The sequence below is a fragment of the Tilletiopsis washingtonensis genome (genome assembly GCF_003144115.1).
Source record: "Tilletiopsis washingtonensis strain MCA 4186 unplaced genomic scaffold FA09scaffold_18, whole genome shotgun sequence".
Lineage (NCBI taxonomy): Eukaryota > Fungi > Basidiomycota > Exobasidiomycetes > Entylomatales > Tilletiopsis > Tilletiopsis washingtonensis.
Window position 1 is genome coordinate 209,675 of NW_020312015.1, and position 17,817 is coordinate 227,491.

Genomic DNA, 17,817 nt, shown 5'->3' on the forward strand with positions numbered 1-17,817 from the left:
GGGGCGACTGCGAGTCGGGACCCGCCGCAGCACCTTCCCTGCCGAGGCGGCACCCGCGCCCAATGGGTTGTTCTGCAGCACAGCGGCTGAGCGGTGTGCACCCCTCTTTGTTGCTCTCTTGTGGAGAGACGCTTGCAGCGCGGCGGCGCAGCACGCCGGCAGACGGAGAGGCGGCCGCCGCGCCGCGCCGCCGCCGCAAAAGGAGATACGCTCGCGCGGCGGCCGGCCTGCCGCTGCGCCTGCGCCCCGCTGCCCCGCTGCCCCGCCGCGCGGCCGCGCCCTGGTGCTGAGTCGGCCCCATCTCGCCCTCTTCAGTCCCGACCGTCACCCTCCTGGCCCCACCACTCAGCGGCGTCATCCTCGCCGCCTCACTCCACCACTCGGACTGCTCCAAGCGCAGTCCGCCGGCCTGACAGCCGCAGCACCAGCGCAGCAGCGCCGCCTTGGACCCTGCATATCGCGCGCTCCCGCGCAGCTCCCTGCAGCTCGTCATCAGGTGCGCGCAGCAGGCAGCACTGTCCGCTGTGTGCTTTCCTGACACACCCAGCGCAGCACACAGCATGTCGGTGCGCTCCGACGACGGCATGTCCAGCACGGGCGGCAGCAGCTTCGCCTACAGCGACAGCGACGAGCCGTCAAGCCCACGACTGCGCATTCTCACCGCCTCGGCGCAGGACCTCGTCCTCGTCGGCACCGAGAGCAGCTCGCCGCCGCGGCACGACTCGGCCGCCAGCTTCCTGGCCGCCGACGAGCGTGCCCTCTCGCCGCCACCGCAGGGCGACGCAGCGCGGCTGCGCAGCGACAATGCGCAGCGCTCAAGCACGAGCTCGCCGCGCGGCGAGCTGCGCAACAGCCTCCTCTCGCCAACGCTCTCCTCCTCGTCGCGCGCGCCGTCGTCGATCCAAGACGAAGGCCTAAGCGACATCTCAAGCCTCGACGATGACGACTTTGAGCTCATCGACGCTGCGGGCGGCGGCTCGGTTGCGGGCATCAGCGATCTGGCGGACAGCGCGCACTGGGACGACACGCCGCGCCTCGTCACGCCGAACAATGTGATGGCCGCTCCTCGCGCGGACAACCGGCTGCTAGGTGAGTACAGACTTCGATCCCTCTGCCGAGAATGCCGACGGCCGGGCTCGCGCAGCATCGGCGTGGCACCATTGGGCGAAGGCTGCTGCGCATGGCCCACAGCAGCCGCCGCTCTCGAGCTCTGATTGCGCACCTCTCTTGCTGCTCTTGCTCGCGTTTCTGACAGCCTCCGCTACGCAGAGGTCGAGGCGCTCAACTCGAGCCTGGGCAGCACGTACGACTTCTTCCGGACCGACGCCAGCAGCGCTCGCGAGGCCGACACCTCCAACGTGTCCACCGCGACGGCCTCCGCGGAGGTCTCGATGCTCACCGAGGCCTCGACCATGCGTGGCTCTCGCAGCAATCAGCGCTGCTTCTTGCCACCGCAGATGTCGGATGCGCCAAGTAGTGGCGCGGCAGCTCAGCCATCTAGCATTGGTGACGAGCCCGCGCCACTGCCGACATCGGGCAGCCTCTTCCACTTCCCGGACCCCATGGATGGCGCTCGCAAGTCGGAGGCCGATGCGAGTGAGCGGCCGGCTGAGCGGGTCGAGAAGTGAGTCAGCAGCTTGTGGCACGCCGTTGCGTGTATGCTGACGTGCCTCACTAGATCGACGAGCACGGTGCCAGCGACGGAGGCGCTCGTGGACTCCAAGTCCAGCAGCGGCGGCGGCAGCGTCAACATGCTCAACGCCGCCTCGCGCTTCTCCTTCCTGTCGCATGGCAACAGCAGCGCTGCACTGCGCAACCCGTGGGATCCAGTGCCGAGCTCGCGCGGCAACATCAGCAGCACGGCAGATGCAGCGTCGAGACTGGCGTCGAGCGGCGATCGTCACCTCGAGATCGTCAATGAGAAGCTCTCGCCCGAGGCCATGGCCGTGTCTTCGTTCGCTGGGAGCCATCCGGCGCTCAACACCGCTCAGCCTACTGTGCAGGCGGCACAGATCAAGACCGAGCCTGCCGAGCGCATCACCACCTCATCGGTCGACGCCGCGATCGACGCTCGTCCGGGTCCGACAGCGCTGCCTCTGCCTGCACAGCTCAACGTCTTCTACATGGGCAGCCGGCCTGCGAAGCACGTCTTCGGACGCGTGGCGCAAGCGACGCGCGAGAGCCTGTTCAGCGCCTACGAGGCCGTACAATCGACTGCTGAGCCGCTGTTCCTCGGAGATGAGGTCCGCATCGACGCTCGTCTCGGTCGCCGGCCAGCTGGCGTCGCATGGACGCGGCGCACTTCGCGCAAGGGCCCTCATGTCGAGGTGAGTGCATGCTCTCGCCACTGCTTCTCGACGAGGTCTTGCTGACATTGTCGTCTACGCAGCTGCAAGAGTTCGACTGCACCTCGGCGCTCGGTGACTCGGATGCCACCACGGGCTCCGACATCGCCAAGTTCCTCGCGACCTACGGTGCCGCCGAGCTCAAGCGTGGCGGTGCGCTGATCATCTGCTTCCTTGAGAACGGCGAGCGGCAGCAGCGCCTGCCGACCGAGCTTGCCGCGCTGCTCTGCGAGACACATGACCTCAGCAAGCCCTTCTGGTCGAGGGCGCAGGCGATGCCACTTCTGCTTCCGATCCTCTGCCCGCGCTCGCCGAGCAACCTAGACGAAGGCGACAGTCTTTCCTCGAGCGCAGTCGCGGCTGACGGCGCGGCGGCGGCAACCGTCAGCAACGACCTCGTCCGCGCTCTGTCGCGTCAGCTCGACCTCCGCGCTGCCGAGCGCACCTGGCGCGCCGTCCTCTCGGCGACGTGCGCGAGCATCAACGAGCTCAGCGCCACTGCGCGCGTCACGCAGCTCGCCGTCGAGTCGGCTCAGCGGTCGGACACCGTGCTGACATACGAGCAGTTCCTACTCGGTGGCGAGGCCGAGTGGTTCGGCGGCGACGCTGCCTGGGTCGCCCGCGCTGCTTTCCGCGTCAGCCCGCGCGAAGGCACGCGTCTTGGCGCCGAGACGGAGGCTACGCCCACCTGGCTCTCCAAGACGGCAGTTTGGCTCACCTCTCTGCCGCACGTGGCTGCCACGACCGCGCTGGCATCAAGCGAGGCGCTTCGATCCGACGGACCTCTCGCGGTCGAGCTCACCGCGAGCCGTGCAACGGCGTCAGGAGCCTCGTCCTCCGCCATTCGCGAAGCCACGAGCGCCACACAGACTCGCTCTGAGCCGTCAACGCCGCGCTCTCTGCGCCACAGGCTGCGTCCAACATCTGTCTCGGGCGCCGGCGCCATCATCATCATGCTTGCTGGCGTGCTGCTCGCTCTCATGAACGGCCGTGACATACGGACGCCGGGCGTGGTGCTCAACCGCCCCTCGCCGATGCTCGCCGGGACTGACTTTGCTGCGCTCCTCGACTCGATTCGCGGCAGCTTCGGCAGCTCAAGCGTCAAAGCTTTCGATGCCGCCGCTGCGGAGAAGAATGGGCAGTCGAGTGCGGAGGGCTCGAGCCTGCGCGGCCGTGCCCTGTCCGCGTGGGAGTCTTTCGCTGCCGCTCCACCGCGCCTGATGGCCGCCGTGGAGAGCAGCCGCAGCGCCTTCCTCGAGCGGCACCAGTCGAGCGCAACGGCGCCCGAGCTCCCTGTCAAGAATGAGCCGCGCGCGGTCCGCAAGGTTCCGGCGTTCCTGCTGGCGGCCGACAAGCCGGCGGGCAAGGCTTCTGCGCAGGACGGCAAGAAGCCGCAACGCGCGTCGTGCCGCGACGTCACGGTCGTCAATCAGCTCTCGAAGGATGTGGCGGTGTACCAGCGCACGCGACGAAGCCGCAAGCCCAGCAGCACGCAAGCTCCTGCTCGTGAGTGCCCTGTATGCCTCGTCAATGCGTCAGTCGCTGACTGCCCTGTAGCGAGCACATACGAGCACCTTGGCGCGCCCATAGCTCCTCTCGCCGGCGCTGCCGTTACGCCTGGCGCCTCGTCAAGCGACCACGAGTGGACGCTGCGACTCCAAGCCGAGACGGCGATGCTGATGCGCGATGCATCGCGCGGCGCACAGCAGGTGCTAGGCCACCTCGTGCGCGAGTGGTCCTTCTGGGTGCTCAAGCTGCAGATGTTCTACGAGCAGCACGTGCTGCCATTCTACGAGGCTCAGCTGCGGCCCTTCTACGCGCAGCAGGTGCAGCCTCGCATGGACGCCGCCTACAAGGACATCAATGCTCGTCTGCGCGACGCCAGCGCCACCATCGAGCACACGTCTGGCATCTTCCTGCAGGGCATCCGCATCGCTCGCGGCCGTCTCTACGAGCTTGACCTCAAGAAGCGCGGCGAGGCCTTCGGCAAGACGATGGAAGGCGCAGCGCGGCAGGCCAGACACCTCGGCTCCCAGGCGATCGACCACGTCAGCTCGGCGCCGCGCCAGCTCAAGGCCGCGCAGCAGCACGTCGCGAACTCGCGCGAGATGCTCGACAAGCCACGCGCTGTGCTGCGCGCCATCGAGCGCACCACGCGCGAGACTGAGCACGCTGCGGAGCAGGCTGCCGAGCAGATCACTCGCGGCGCCGAGCACATCTCTCGCGGCGCGCGCAGCAGCATCGAGCGCGCCGTCGACGGCGCTCGCAAGACCAAGGCGGCAATCAGGGATGTGTTCGACGAGCTGCAGGCGACCGCCGATGCGCGCCGCAAGGATGCCGTGCTCAAGATGAAGGCCTTCCACGCCGCCGAGCGCAATGCGGCGCGCACGCAGCGACAGCAGCACCGCAAGCTCGAGCAGAAGATGTCGGAGCATCTGCGTCAGAAGATCAGAGAGTCGCAGGCGCAGGCAAAGGCGCACATCCAGGCGCAGGTCAAGGCCGGCGCTCGTGCGGCGGCGCACGTCAAGGCGAAGGCCAAGAGCCATGCGGAGCGCAAGGGCAAGGGCCAGCGCGGCCGCCGTCAAGGCCACACGAAGGCATGAGCGTCGGCCGCCGCGCACACCCTCACCCACTTTCTCTTTCTCGTTCTCGTCCGATCGCACCCTCGTGTACTATACCAATCCAGTCGACTCCCTGACCCGCGTCTCCTCATCATTCCAGCCCACCGCTCCATGTCCAGTCCCCCGTGTATCCTCGCTTATCTCGACCCTTACCCGCCGCACAGGCGCGGCCATACTACCCTCTCACTCCAATATCACGTCTCGTTCACCTGACGACGTGTCATTGCGTCGCTGTGTCCTCCTCGCCAGCACGGCGTCGCGCATCTGCTACGTCGTGCTCGAGCTGCGCCAGGCGCTGCACGCTCTGCCATGCGCCATCTGCGCCGCTCCTCGCGCCCAGCAGCTCGTCGAGCGCCGCGATGAAGCTCTTCTGCGCCGAGCGCAGCGCCGGCGGCGGCAGCGCGCTGAACTGATAGAGCGGGTCCGGCGCTTGGGGCGGCCGCTTGGGCTTGGATGAAGGCGCATCGCTCTTCTTGTTTCCGGCGTTGATGTCGACAGATGCCTTCTCGTCTTGCTCGACGGCAACCGCATCCGAGGCGGCCTCCTTCTCGTGCGAGGCTGCGTTCTGCTTCTCGCTCTCGCTCAGGGCAGGATTTGCGTTCTGCCGTCGCCGCAGGCCCTGCGCTGCAGGCTTCTTCTCTGTTTCGATCGCAGGCGCCTCAGAAGTAGGAGCGCTTCGCACGTGCCTCATCCGGCCCGCGTCGTCGACGCGACAACGCACACCGGCCTTGAGGCGGGCGTCTGCGCCGTCTGCACCCAGCAGACTGCTGGCGCCGAGAGCGCCGAGATGCATGCGGGCGCGCGAGAGACTGAGGAATGCCCGTGCCAGATGTGCGGCGGCGGCTTGCTGCGATGCAGCGTAGGCATCGGCCGTGTGCAGCAGCGAGACGAGGTGCGCATCGAGCTCGTCTGCGGCGCTGCTCGACGATGCGGCTGCTTGTGCGCTGCGCGAGCTGGAGGCGTGTGATGACGCTGACATGGCGCGCCTCGTATACGCTGTTGAGCGGCGACGCAGTCGAAACAGCGTCTCTCCCTCAGGAAGGCCTGCCTTGATGCTTGCGCCGGTGCTGCTTGCGTGTGGTGGTCAGAAGGAAGGAGGATCAGCGCGGCGAACGCACGGACGTGCACCTCGCCGCGCGGCTGGCTTCTTCCAAGTCCGCGCATGTCGCGCATGCCGCTCGGCGCCGGGGCTTGCCTCCCCACCTCCACCTCACCCCTTCACTCCACGTCGCTCTGAACGCAGCGCCTGCGCATCATGCCGCTGCCAGCGCTGTCGCTCGAGCCTGTGCCGCTCGCAGCGCCGCCTGCTGGCGACGGCCCATCGGTCGCTGCATCACCCGGCGCCGGCGCCAAGGCCGAGCCGCTGCTGCAGCCGCCAGCGCGACTGAAGGGCATTGGCGCCGACGGCGAGCTCGAGTACGGGTGAGTGTGCCGCGAGCTTATTTGACGACAGGACATGACGCTCACCGCATGAGTCTGCGCTTCCTCTCGCCCAGGCCTGCTGGAGCTGAGCCGCTCGCAGTCCGGCTTGCACGCCTGTGGGCGGAGCGAGGCGACTTTGGCCGCCTGGACTTTGCCAAGCTGCGTGCCGCGGCCGAGCTGGAGCAGAAGCAGGCCGAGGATTCCTCTGCTGCTGCATCGGGCAGCAAGTCGTCCGCCTGGGTCGTGGGCGACGAGGAAGAGGCCAAGGAAGGCGAGAAGGCCTCGTCCAGCAAGCGGCCCGCGTCGCCGGATGTGGCCAAACGGAAGGCGGAGATCAAGCCGGCAGAGCTGGATGAGCTGAAGCATATGATGTGGAACAAGCTGCAGTGAGTCTTACGATCCAGCGCACTCCTGCTGTGTGTCTGATGCGAGGCCTCGACCCACAGCGAGGCGCACAGCTCGCTCTACCACTCGCACGCTCTGGTGTCTCTGCTGCTCCTGTCACGGCCAACACCTGGAGGGATAGGCCGCGCGCCAGGCTCGCGTGGCGACTCGCCGGCCATTGGGGCAGGCGGAGCGTCCTCCTCGGGCGGTCTGCGCGCAGGCTCGCTCGCCGGGCGAGGCGTGTCAAGCGCGCCTCCTGGCTCGGCCGCTGCGCTGTCAGAAGAGCTAGGTCTCGAGGCGAGCAACGTCGGCGTCAGCCTGCTTGGCGAGCGGCCGACAGAGCGCGAAGACGAGGAGCAGCGCCTCAAGGAGCAAGACGAAGACGATGGGCTCTACTCCTCGGCCAAGCACGCTGCTCGCCTCGCTCGTCTGGACGCCAAGCTCACGGCCGAGGAGGCCGACACGCGTGCTCGTGCCCTCATCGGAACGCACGATGCGACACGCCGAGGCATCCTGCGTGCCGCAGACATCCTGCGGCGAGGCGCAAAAGAAATGACGGACGTGCTGCCGCCGAACAAGGGCGGCGGCGAGCGCGGCGAGGCGGAGATGAGGCGCTGGCAGGGCCTCAAGGACGCGCGCAACAGCGGCTGGGGCCTCACACCTGGCATGGTCGGCGTTGCGGCGCGCTCGGTCAGCAAGGAGGAAGGCGCGCGGGATGCGTGGGTCGGCTGGGGCATTCCGGAAGGTGAGTAGCTCGGTCCGCGGTCGTGCGAGCGCGGCTTCTAACATTCTCTGCCCCAGCACATCCGGAGCAGAAGCAGAGAGCCCTCGCCTACTTCTCGCCGACCGTCTCGACTGCTCCGGCAGCCTCGACTCTGGCGCCTGATGCTGCAGCGATGGGTGTTGAAGGCCCGGCTGAAGCTGCTGCACCTCCGCCATCGCACGGACTTATGTTCCTGGCACGACCGCGGACCCGCCTCAGGGTGTCCTTCACGCTGCGCGACGAGGAGGACACCCGGATAGTGTGGTGGAGCGACGCGCCGGACGTTGAGCGCGAACAAGCTGCCTCCGAGTTCAGCACCATCGACGAAGAGCTGAGGCGGGCACAGGAGGAGATGGCAGATGCGGAGCTCTTCACAATAGTGCGTTCTCACGACGGGTCCTGCAGAGAGACCCAGCTGACGGCCCTTCAGCTCGTGCGCGAGACGCGGGCCTTGCATACGTCTGCAAGCATGCTCAGCAGCGTCAGTGCCTCGAGCGTCACGCTCTCGGTCACGCCGCGGGTGGAGATGTGCTTCGAGCTGGTGCGTGCCGCTGCTTTGCATCCTGGACCAAGCGCGCGCGGCTGATACGTTGGCTGCCTTCCTCAGGTGCCGATCGCGGACAGTTCGGCTGCCGACAAGCCACAGACCGATCGCAAGATCAAGCCGCTGCCGTCCGGCTCGAAAGAGCAACAAGACCGCATCTCGTCCCCGCTCGCACGCCTGGTACTTGCCTATCTTCGTCTGGGCTTGATTGCGCGCTACCGCGATCGCGCCTCTGGGCGGTCACAGCGCGTACGCAAAGACAGCGAAGAGAAGAGCGCAAGCGAGAAGAGCCGCGCTGCGCTGCTCGAGCCTCTGCTGGGCCTCACGCACTACGCCTCGGTATGTGTGCTGCGGCATGGTCGCGGATACCCTGCTTACGGCCACGTCTGCAGTTCATCTCGAAGCTGCGCATGCAGCTGGACGCCCTGTGCCAGACCATGCCGCAAGCGCGCTTCGAGGTCGAGCCTACAGAGAGCCTCTCCGACGTCCGCGCCTGGGCTGCTGCCCTGCTCCAGGGTCGCGGCGAAGAGGCCACGGCGAAGCTCGGCGGCGTCGCCAAGATCTGGCTCGGCGATCAGTGAGTCTTGCTCCGGTGTCCATCTGCGCGGCCTCTGACCTGCAGCTTCAGGCTCGTGGCATCGCTCGCTCTTGCCTATCCGTCTACCATCTCCCTCGTGCTGCCGAATCGGCAGACGGCGATCGGCGGCACAGGCGTCACGGTGCCGTCGCTGCGGCTCGACACCTGCATGCCGCTGCTGGAGCGCGCACTGGACGAGGCCGCCTCAGAGTCATCACACGAGCCGCCAGCCGGTGCGTCGTAGGCAATCGCATGCATGGAAACTAGAGTACAGTGTGCTACGAGGAGCCTCCGGCGGCTCCTCCTCGTGCGCCGCCGCGCGCGCCGCGGATCGACACCTGCGCGCCCGCTGGACGCGGGCGCTTCGCCTGGCCCTCTCCCGTCGCTGGCGCAGCGCCATTCGCTGCGGGCTCCAGCTTGCGCTTGGCTCCGCCTGCCGCAGTGGCAGCGGCTGCTGCTGCTGCCGGAGCGCCGCCGCGTGCGGGAGCGCCTCCGCGAGCACCGCGTGCCGCGCCTCCTCCGCGCACGGCGCCGCCTCGTGCTCCGCGCGCCGCCGGCGGCGTGGTGGCGGCTCCGTCCGCCGACGTGCTGCTGATGTTCTCGGACGAAGGACGAGCGGGCAGACTGGCCGCAGCGGCGGCAGCGCCAGGACGGCCAACTGCCGGCGCACCTCCGCGCGCAGGTGCAGCGCCGCCACGGGCTGCCACGCCAGCCGCAGGAGCACTCGTGCTGGCTGCTGCAGGCACAGGCTCGCCCTTGAGCTGCGCAATCTCGGCCGTGAGCTTCTCGATCTTGTTGTCGCGCTGCTTGACGACGAGGCGGTTGCGCAGGCTCGCCTCCTCCTTGCCGGCGTCGTAGCGCGCCTTGAGCGCCTCGTCGTGCACCGTCTTGAGCTCGGCCTCGCGCGCGGCGATGGCAGCCTTGAGCTCCTCGGCGCGTGCATCCTCAAAGGCCTTCAGACGGGCCTGCACGATCTCCTCGACGTCCTGCGGCGGCGCGCCGCCAGAGCCATCGGCCACGGCAGCCTTGGCCTTGCTGACGGCGACCTCGATGGCCTTGCGCTGCTGCTCCTGGTACTGCTGCGAGAGCTGCGCCTGCTGCGCTGAGAGCTCGGCGGCGTGCTTGCGCTTCAGCTCCTCCTCGCCCGCCGAGCTGGGCGTGCCGGCCTTGAGCGCCGCCAGCTCCTCCTGCAGCTGGTTGATCTTCGCCGTCGAGTTGTCGAGCGCCTCCTGCAGATCGGCGACGCGCTTCTCGAGGAAGCTCATCGTCTCGCCCTTGGCGTTTGTCGGCTCAGCTGCCTCGCCCTCCTCGGTCTCTGCGGCCGGGCCCGAGCCGGAGCTGCCCTTGGCGGCGAGCCGCTCGGTGACGGCCTTCTCGATGGCCTGGTCGTGCTCGTTCTCCCACTGCGCCTTGAGCTTCGCCTCGAGCTCGCTGTGCTCCTTGCGGGCCTCGTCACGCTCGGTCGTCGCCGTCCGCTGCAACAGTGTCAGCTCCAAACCCGAGCACCGGGACACGATGCACTCACCATGGCGGTGTTGAACTCGCGCGCCTTGTCGAGGTGCTGCTTCTGCCGGCGCTCGGCCAGCTCCTTGGCCGACTGCAGCTGCGTCTTCTCCTCCTCCCACGCGGCCTTGGCCTGCTCGAGCGCGTCCGAGACGGCCTTCTGCAGTGCCTCGTCGCTCGGGCCAGTCGCCTCGCCCTCCTCGGTGCTGCTGGCTTGCGGGCGCTGCTCGAGCTGCTCCTTGAGCGACTGGACCTCCGCCTCGCGCTCGCGCAGTGCTTGCTGTTGCTGGGCAAGCTCCGCCTTGACCTTCTCGAGCTCGGCGCGCACCGCCTCGACGCCCGACTGATCTGCGGCAGCAGCCTCGAGCTCCTTGACCTGCGCCTCCGACGCGGTGACCTTGGCAGTGGCGGCCTTGAGCTTCTCGATCGTCTGGTTGCGCAGCTGGCCGAACTTCTTCTGCAGCTCGGCGAACTCGGCGCGGCTGGCCTCGAGTGCCTTGCCCTGCTCGGCAGTGCCCTGCTGCGCACGCGTCTTCTCCTCCTCCAGCGCCGCCTCGGCGGCCGTGGCGCGCTGCTCGAGCTTGGCGATGTCGTCCGGGTCGACGCGGTCGTACTGCTGCAGGATGGTCTGCGTGCGCGCCTGCCAGCGCTTGTTGTCGTCCTGCACGATGCGCAGCTGGCCCTGGCACGCCTCGAGCTCGACCTGGGCGACGCGCAGCTGCTCGCGCAGCGGGTCCAGCTCGGCTGTCTTGGCGGCGAGCTGTGTCTCGAGCGTGAGTGCCTTGCGCAGAGAGCGCTCGGCCTCGTCGCGCAGCGTCGCGTTGCTCTCGCGGAGGATGCTGAGCTGGTTGACTTTCTCGAGGAGCTCCTCGTGCTGCTTGGCGCTGCTGCCGGCGGCGGCGCTGCGGGCGCGCTCCTCGGCGAGCTGCAGGCGCACCTCGTCGAGGCTCGACTGGGCGTGCTCGGCGCTGAGGCGCAGGCGGGCGCACTCCTGGTCGCGCAGCTCGATCTGGAGGTCGACGATCTCCTTCTCGCTGCGCAAGTACTTGATGACCTCCTGCAGCTCGCCGGCGTTTGTCTCGCTGAAGCTGCTGTCGCCGGCGATCGCCTGGCCGGCGGAGCTGTCCGCGGCGGCCTGGCGGATCTGCGCAGCCTGCGCGCCGACCTTTTCGAGGTGACCGTGCAGGATCTTGTTCTGATCCTGCAGCGCCTTGGCCCTGGCGGATGGTCAGTGGGGCTCATGCTGCACCCAGCCACGCTTACTCACTGGGCGCGAACCTCGTCCATCTCCTGGCTCAGCGTGGCCTTCTGCGTCTCCCAGCTGGCCTGCGAGCTCGAGAGGTTGGCCTCGGCCGTCTCACGCACCTTGATGGCCTCGCGTGCCTCGCTGCGCGCCTGCTCGAGCTGCTCCTTGATTGAGCTCAGGTCGCGCACGTCGTCGGCGTGCGCCACCAGCTCGGCCTGGTACTTGGCCTGTGCCTCCTCCGCCAGCCTGACCAGCCTCTGCGACTCGAGGCGAGCCTCGTGCTGCTCCACACGCGTGCGCTCCTCGAGACCGCCGAGATCGGCGATCGCCGCCTCGAGCGTGCGCTTCTCGGAGGCGAAGCTCTCCTGCGCCGCGGCGAGAGCCTGGCGCGCCTGGTTCGCCTCCTCGTGGGCAGTGGTGAGCTCGCCCAGCAAGCCGTCGAGACGGCCGCGTCGGCTGCCGATCTCGGCCTGGGGAAATGAGGTGTCAGCAAGCGGGCGTTTCTGCACAAGGCATGACTACGCACGTCCTTGTCGGCGACGGCCTTGTCGGTGGCAGCCTTGTACGAGTCGTACGTGGCCTGCAGCGCAGCGAGCGCCTCCTCGCTGGCCTCGGCGATGGCCTTGAACTGCTCGACGTGGCCACGGCTCTGCTCGACTTCGATCTGCGCGCTGCGAAGGTCGCCGCGAATGTCGGCGAGCTCGACCTCGAGCTGCTGCTCGCGAGTAAGCGAGGCAGCACCGCTGCCGCCAGCTGCGCCGCCAGTGCGACGCTCGTAGACGGCAAGCTTCTCCTCTTTTGCGTCGAGCTGCTTGGTGAGGTCCTCGGTGCGCGTGGTCAGGTGCGTGACGCTCGTGCGCGCGGCGGCAAGCTGCTCGCGCAGAGTCGATGCCTCCGCAGTGGCCTTCTCGACGCGCGAGTTGAGCTCGCGCGTCTCGACCTCGCGGCGCATCGTCATCTGGCGGAGGGCCTCCGACTCCTTCGTGAGCTTCTCGCGAAGGTCCTTTGTCTGCTCCTCCAGACGCTCGACGCTAGAAGCGAGACGGCGCTGCGCCTCGCCGCCGACGCGCTCGAGCTCGTTCTGCATGACCTGGACGTTGCGCAGCAGCTCCGAGAGGCTGGCCTTCTCCGAGATGAGCGTCTTGTTCTCATCGAGCAGGCGCTGCTGCGTGCCGGCGTGCAGCTCCTTCTCGGCGCGCAGGTTGGCCGCCTCGTTGCGCAAGCGCTCGGCGATGGACTTGGCCTCGAGTAGCTGCGTCTCGGCGTTGTGTGAAGCAATGTCTCGGCGGGCGACGTTCTCGGCGAGCAGAGACGCGCGCTTCTGCAGCTCGACCAGCTCGGAGCGGGCAAGGTCGTAGGTCTGCTGGAGCGTGCGGTAGCGTTCTGCGCGCAGTCGCGTCAGTAGGCTGTGTGCCGAGGCTAAGCGCGGTAGACTCACCTTCAGCGGCCTCGCGACCCGCCTTCTCGCGCGCGGCCGTGACGCTTGCCCGTCCGGCCTCGGTGCGCGCAGCGTGAGCCTCGTTCTTGAGGCTGTCCGAGTCCTTGCGCGTCTCCTGCTTGAAGATCTCGAACTGCGACTGCAGCTCGGCGTACTGCGCCGCGATGGCCGAGCCGCTGGCACTGCCGGACGATTCAACGCCGGCGACGACGGCGCCGTTGCGCGAGCACATGGCGCGGAACATGTCGCGTTCGCGGCGCGCGGCCTCGGAGCGCGAGCGCTCTGCCTTGAGCTCCTCTTGTGCGCGCACGATCATCGTCTTTGCCTCTGCCACTGCCTCGCTCTCATCGGCAGCAGCCTTGCGCGCGTTCTCCTCGACGGTTGCCTCGAGCTGCGCGCCGAGCTGGCGCGTGACACTGAGCAGCCGCTGGTTCTGGCCCAGAAGCTCGCTGAGGGAAGAGAAGGTGACGAGCTCCATCGTGATGACGGCCTGCGTGTCGCTCGAGGAGGCCGCCGCGAGCTCGGTCCCCTCGTCCTCGAGACGTGCCGCAGCAGTCGGGTCTTCGCGGAGCAAAATCTCGCGCGTGAGGTGACGCACCTGGCGGCCGAGGTCCGCTACTTGCTGCGAGGTGAGCTCTGCGTCACTGCGAGCGGCGTCCGCCTCGGCCTTGGAGCTGCGGGAAGCGCGCTCAGCAGCGTCGCGCTCCTCGCATGCGCGCGCAAGTGCCGCCGCGACATCGTCGAGGTCGGCTGCAAGACGCTGCGTCTCCTCGCGCTGAGCCTGGAGCGCAGGTGCGCGCTCCGCAAGATCCGCCATGACCTGCTCCAGCACGCTGCCCAGGCGCGAGCACTCGGCGCGCTCGCGACGGAGCTCCTCCTGCGTGCGTGCCAGATCGGCGTAGATGGCCGAGAAGGACTTGCCGCTGCGCTGAACCTTGGATGCCAGCGCCGCAGTGGGCGAGAGCGTGGCGCTGAGCGATGCTCCCAGCGATGCACCGAGCGACGCGCCGAGCGAGCGCTCGGGCGTGCCCGGCATGCTGCTGCCGTTGCGCGCACGCTGTCCAGGCTCCAGCTCGATGCCGACGCTCTCGGCCAGGCGGTCGAGCGCCTCGCGCAACTCTGCGCACTCCGTCTCGATGCGTTGCCGCGCCGCGGTCTCCTGGCGTAGGTCCTCCTGCGCCTGCTCCTCGCGCTCGCGCGCGCGCTCCAGCACGCTCTCCCACTGCTCCTCGAGGCTCTTGGCGCGCTCTTCGGACTGCTCGGCGCGGCGCTCGAGCAGCGTCATGAGGCGCTGCGTGGTGGAGCTCTCGGCGCGGAAGGCCTCTTCTTGAGCCGCCTCGCGTGCGGTGGCCTCCTGCAGCTTGCTGGTCGACTCGTTGAGACGCGCCACAGTCGCGTCGTAGGCGGACTGCAGTGCATCGAGCTTGACGTTGGCCGCGTTCGAGGCCGAGGTGACCGCCTCGAGCGACGCCTGCAGCTGCGCCGTCTCGGCGTGCGACGAGTTGCGCGCCGCAGCGTGCGTCTCGTTGGCGCGCGTCAGCTCGCCATGCGCCCACTTGGCGTCGTTCTTGGCTAGCACGACCTGCTGCTCGAGAGACTGGATCCGGAACTGGACGTTGCCGCGTCAGCACAGGCACCTTCGCGCGTCAGTGAGGGGCTCACCTTGGAGGTGCTGTCGAAGCTGCGCATGGACGCGACCTCGGAAGAGAGACGCGAGACCTCGGCGCTCGACTCCTTCAGGCGCGCGTTGAGAGCGTCGATCTCGTCTGCGCAAGCGGTCAGACCACGCCGGCAGCTGACGCGCTGCCCGACTCACCGGACTTGCGGCTGCTCTCGACCTTTTCGCGGTCGAGCATGTCAAGCAGGCCGCGCTTCTCCTCCTCGATGCTCTGCAGGCGTTCGCTCGTCTCCTTTGACGTCACGGCGCCGGCGCCCTGCGTTGCCTTGAGCTGCTCGTTCTCAGACTTGAGTGCGGCGACCTCGCGCTCGAGCGGCGCGACGGCCTCTTTTGCGCCGCTGACCTCTTGCTCAAGACGCGCAGCACGCTCCAGCGCCTCTTTGGCGGCATTCTGCGCGGTGTGCAGCGTGCCCTCGGCGTCGACGTCGGCACGCTCGCGCGCCTGGCGCTGCGCCTCAAGCTCGGACGTGCTCTTGAGCAGCGCCTTGTAGACGGCCAGCACGAGGGCCTCGTCTGGCTGCGCCAGGCGCTCGAGCGACAGCGGCGTCACTGCGTCGGACAGCACCAACTGCAGCGCGCCGAGGTCGACCTCGGCCGGTACGGCGAGCTGCAGCGCTGCCGGCGGTGCGGCCGCGGCGTCGTCCATGGCGACGTCGGCCATGGCCGCGCGCGGTCTGGCGGCTGACCCTGCGGCGGGGGTGACCGCGGGACGCGAGGGTGTGCGCTTTGATGCCCTCTCCAGCGATGGAGGTACAGGTACGAGACGCGGGTGCGCTGCGGATGGCGTGGATGGGGTGGTGAGGGTAGGAAGCAGCAGGCGAGCCGCACGCGCGAAGCATGGCGCGCGCTGGGTGGAGATGCGGCCGGCGGCGCTCTGCGGCCGACGAAAGGCGCGGCGCGTGCCTGGCGAGCAGACACTGCCGGCGTGCCTGCCGCGGCGCGGGGCAGCCGCTTGCGGAGCCTGAGCCCACGCTGCGCACGCACCAGCCCGCTCCGAGCGCAGCGATCTCGAGCCTCGTCGGCGGCGGCCATCGCTGCTTCTCACCGCCATCTCCCTGCCACCGCTGCGTCGCACCCCTGCACTTCGTCACTCTCACCCTTCCCTGCCGCCTGCAGCACCTCTGCCTGCCGCCGCCATGGCCGCGCCCAAGTCGGCGCCCGCGCTCCTCTCCGTCTCCTTCAACCAGGACAGCTCTTGCATCTCCGTCGGCACACGTAAGGGCTATGCCATTGCCAACGCCGAGCCCTTCGGCCGCATCTATGCGCGCGACGACGGGCCCACGGCCATCGTCGAGATGCTCTTCTGCACGAGCCTCGTCGCGCTCGTGGGCACTGCCGATTCCAGCCCGCAGAGCTCGCCGCGCCGCCTGCAGATTGTGAACACCAAGGTGAGCAGCAGCGGCCATTCGTGGAGGTGGCAGCGCGAGGAGCGGCGCTTCGAGGTCCCCAGCTGGTGCACAGACGTGATCTGAGGGCTACTCTGGCGATCCGCGCCTGCTGCGCCTGTCGTTCTGCCTGGCGGCCCGCGCTTGGGCCAGGTCAGCGAGCAGGCACCCTGCGGGCTCTCGACGAAGCTTCAGGCTCAGAGCCCAGCTAGCGTATGCGCAGGATCTTGTGCCTACCGCTGGACGCGCAGCGGCGTTGCGGTCAGGGGCGCATAGCGTTGCCCAGCACTGAGCCGACCGAGGACGATTGTGCCCGAGAGGCGGTGCTGCGCACGGGCGTGACAGCCGCTGGAAGCGTGCCTTGCTCTCACGTATGGCGCGAGCGAGCGGCGCTGACTCCGGCATTCCCAGCGGCAATCGACCATCTGCGAGCTGCTCTTCCCGACGTCGATCCTCGCCGTCAAGCTCAACCGGCGGCGGCTCGTCGTCGTGCTCGAGGAGGAAATCTACATCTACGACATTTCGAACATGAAGCTGCTGCACACGATTGAGACGAGCCCGAACCCGCAAGGTGCGGCAGTAGCACGATGCCTCATGTTCTCTGCTGACACGCTGCTGCAGCGATCTGCGCGCTCTCACCCTCGTCCGAGCCGTGCTACCTGGCATACCCCTCGCCCGTGCCCTCGCCGACGTCGCCCTTCTCAAACACAGCCGGCGCGTCGTCGTCGACTCCCGGCGACGTGCTCATCTTCGACTTGCTGAGCCTGAGCGTCTCGAACATCATCCAGGCGCACAAGGCGCCCATCTCGTGCCTCGCACTGAACTCGACGGGCACGCTGCTGGCCACATCGAGCGAGAAGGGCACGGTTATCCGCGTCTTCTCGGTGCCGGGCGCGCAGAAGCTGTACCAGTTCCGGCGCGGCAGCTATCCGGCGCGCATCTACAACATCAGGTGAGTACAGGGTGAAAGCGCAAGTGCTGCGGCTCCTCACACCTGCCGCAGCTTCAACGCCGTGTCGACGCTGCTCTGCGTGTCCAGCGACACGGAGACGGTGCATATCTTCAAGCTGGCGCCGCAAGTCGGTGCCGGCGCGCGGCCGTCGATTGGCGCGGCGGGCAACGGCTCGAGCCCGACACCGAGCTTCGAGGGCAGCGAGGCGTCGAGTGCGGGCCAGGGCGGGTACGAGGCGTTCATCAGCGACAAGAAGAAGGGCGGCGGTCTGAGGTGAGTGCAGCCGCAGCACAGAGGTGGAGACGTGACTGACGCCTCTCCAGCGGCACGCTCAAGCGGAGATCGATGGCCGTCGCGCGCGCCGCCGGCGGCATGGGCAGCTTCCTCAACTCGCACTGGGAACCAAGTCGCGACTTTGCCTACCTCAAGCTGCCGTCCGCCGGCGTCTCGTCCGTCGTCGCGGTCTCCAGCACCACGCCGCAGGTCCTCGTCGCAACCAGCGAGGGCTTCTTCTACTCGTACAACATCGACCTCGAGAGTGGCGGCGAGTGCACGCTCACACGACGTGAGTGGTCTGTGCGCAGCGCAACAGGTGCACGTCTGACCCGCACACCCGCAGAATTCTCCCTGCTCGAAGGCGAAGACTCGTCCAACGGCGCGGCGTCGACGATGGACTAGGTCTCCCTCACGTTAATACCATTCTTGCTACGGAGCATCGGCCACGAGCTGGCGGAGAGCGCAGCGTGACCTCGCGCCGCGCAGCCAATGCGGCGGAGGAGGGGGCAGACGAAGTGCTCAGCAGCGACTGAGCTGGGGCGATGAGGATGCGGCGTGCCCTTCGGGCTCTCGGAGTGAAGGAGGATGTGAGTGGTGCAAAGCAGTTTGCAGGCTGCCTGCGTTCTCTTCTGCTGGCCATGGGACTTCGCGTGATCGGGCCGCCGCGCCTCAAAGAGAGGGGC

The 17,817-nt window shown here is 68.2% G+C and overlaps 5 protein-coding genes across 5 annotated transcripts; 3 read left to right on the forward strand and 2 right to left on the reverse strand.

Annotated features, from left to right (window-relative positions):
* Window positions 1–263: 263 nt before the first annotated feature.
* FA09DRAFT_331453 (hypothetical protein) lies at window positions 264–5,176 on the forward strand. Its single transcript, XM_025743034.1, has 6 exons — window positions 264–496; window positions 553–1,089; window positions 1,270–1,624; window positions 1,679–2,327; window positions 2,390–3,851; window positions 3,903–5,176. The coding sequence occupies exons 2-6, from the start codon at window positions 561–563 to the stop codon at window positions 4,946–4,948; spliced, it is 4,041 nt and encodes a 1,346-aa protein (XP_025596490.1). The 5' UTR covers window positions 264–496; window positions 553–560; the 3' UTR covers window positions 4,949–5,176.
* A 3-nt stretch (window positions 5,177–5,179) lies between these two features.
* FA09DRAFT_331454 (hypothetical protein) lies at window positions 5,180–6,047 on the reverse strand. The gene has a single exon (XM_025743035.1). It carries the CDS (start codon window positions 5,943–5,945, stop codon window positions 5,187–5,189), a length of 759 nt encoding a protein of 252 aa, XP_025596491.1. The 5' UTR covers window positions 5,946–6,047; the 3' UTR covers window positions 5,180–5,186.
* A 119-nt stretch (window positions 6,048–6,166) lies between these two features.
* FA09DRAFT_331455 (hypothetical protein) lies at window positions 6,167–8,924 on the forward strand. The gene is made up of 8 exons (XM_025743036.1): window positions 6,167–6,388; window positions 6,463–6,774; window positions 6,835–7,517; window positions 7,574–7,914; window positions 7,966–8,076; window positions 8,143–8,418; window positions 8,472–8,656; window positions 8,708–8,924. The coding sequence occupies exons 1-8, from the start codon at window positions 6,222–6,224 to the stop codon at window positions 8,898–8,900; spliced, it is 2,268 nt and encodes a 755-aa protein (XP_025596492.1). The 5' UTR covers window positions 6,167–6,221; the 3' UTR covers window positions 8,901–8,924.
* Window positions 8,925–8,928: 4 nt separating this feature from the next.
* On the reverse strand, window positions 8,929–15,315 carry FA09DRAFT_95572 (hypothetical protein). Its single transcript, XM_025745917.1, has 7 exons — window positions 14,660–15,315; window positions 14,506–14,609; window positions 12,844–14,452; window positions 11,932–12,788; window positions 11,427–11,875; window positions 10,182–11,376; window positions 8,929–10,131 (listed from the first exon to the last, which is right to left on the reverse strand). Exons 1-7 carry the CDS (start codon window positions 15,180–15,182, stop codon window positions 8,935–8,937), a joined length of 5,934 nt encoding a protein of 1,977 aa, XP_025596493.1. The 5' UTR covers window positions 15,183–15,315; the 3' UTR covers window positions 8,929–8,934.
* A 342-nt stretch (window positions 15,316–15,657) lies between these two features.
* On the forward strand, window positions 15,658–17,536 carry FA09DRAFT_326291 (autophagy-related protein 18; the record flags this gene model as incomplete). Its single annotated transcript, XM_025741201.1, has 6 exons — window positions 15,658–15,909; window positions 16,318–16,477; window positions 16,528–16,858; window positions 16,910–17,131; window positions 17,182–17,423; window positions 17,478–17,536. 6 exons carry the CDS (start codon window positions 15,658–15,660, stop codon window positions 17,534–17,536), a joined length of 1,266 nt encoding a protein of 421 aa, XP_025596494.1.
* Window positions 17,537–17,817: the final 281 nt, after the last annotated feature.

What these genes read in the sequence shown, in the direction of transcription:
- FA09DRAFT_331453 (XM_025743034.1), top strand. Translation starts at nt 561, where the DNA reads ATGTCGGTGCGCTCCGACGACGGCATGTCCAGCACGGGCGGCAGCAGC. An exon ending in CGCGGACAACCGGCTGCTAG is followed by an intron (nt 1,090 to 1,269) that starts GTGAGTACAGAC and finishes TCCGCTACGCAG; the next exon opens with AGGTCGAGGCGCTCAACTCG. An exon ending in CAGCACGCAAGCTCCTGCTC is followed by an intron (nt 3,852 to 3,902) that starts GTGAGTGCCCTG and finishes ACTGCCCTGTAG; the next exon opens with CGAGCACATACGAGCACCTT.
- FA09DRAFT_331454 (XM_025743035.1), bottom strand. Translation starts at nt 5,945, where the DNA reads ATGTCAGCGTCATCACACGCCTCCAGCTCGCGCAGCGCACAAGCAGCC.
- FA09DRAFT_331455 (XM_025743036.1), top strand. Translation starts at nt 6,222, where the DNA reads ATGCCGCTGCCAGCGCTGTCGCTCGAGCCTGTGCCGCTCGCAGCGCCG. An exon ending in GACGGCGAGCTCGAGTACGG is followed by an intron (nt 6,389 to 6,462) that starts GTGAGTGTGCCG and finishes CCTCTCGCCCAG; the next exon opens with GCCTGCTGGAGCTGAGCCGC. An exon ending in CGGCTGGGGCATTCCGGAAG is followed by an intron (nt 7,518 to 7,573) that starts GTGAGTAGCTCG and finishes TCTCTGCCCCAG; the next exon opens with CACATCCGGAGCAGAAGCAG.
- FA09DRAFT_95572 (XM_025745917.1), bottom strand. Translation starts at nt 15,182, where the DNA reads ATGGCCGACGTCGCCATGGACGACGCCGCGGCCGCACCGCCGGCAGCG. An exon ending in GCTTCGACAGCACCTCCAAG is followed by an intron (nt 14,453 to 14,505) that starts GTGAGCCCCTCA and finishes GGCAACGTCCAG; the next exon opens with TTCCGGATCCAGTCTCTCGA. An exon ending in ATGGACGAGGTTCGCGCCCA is followed by an intron (nt 11,377 to 11,426) that starts GTGAGTAAGCGT and finishes ACCATCCGCCAG; the next exon opens with GGCCAAGGCGCTGCAGGATC.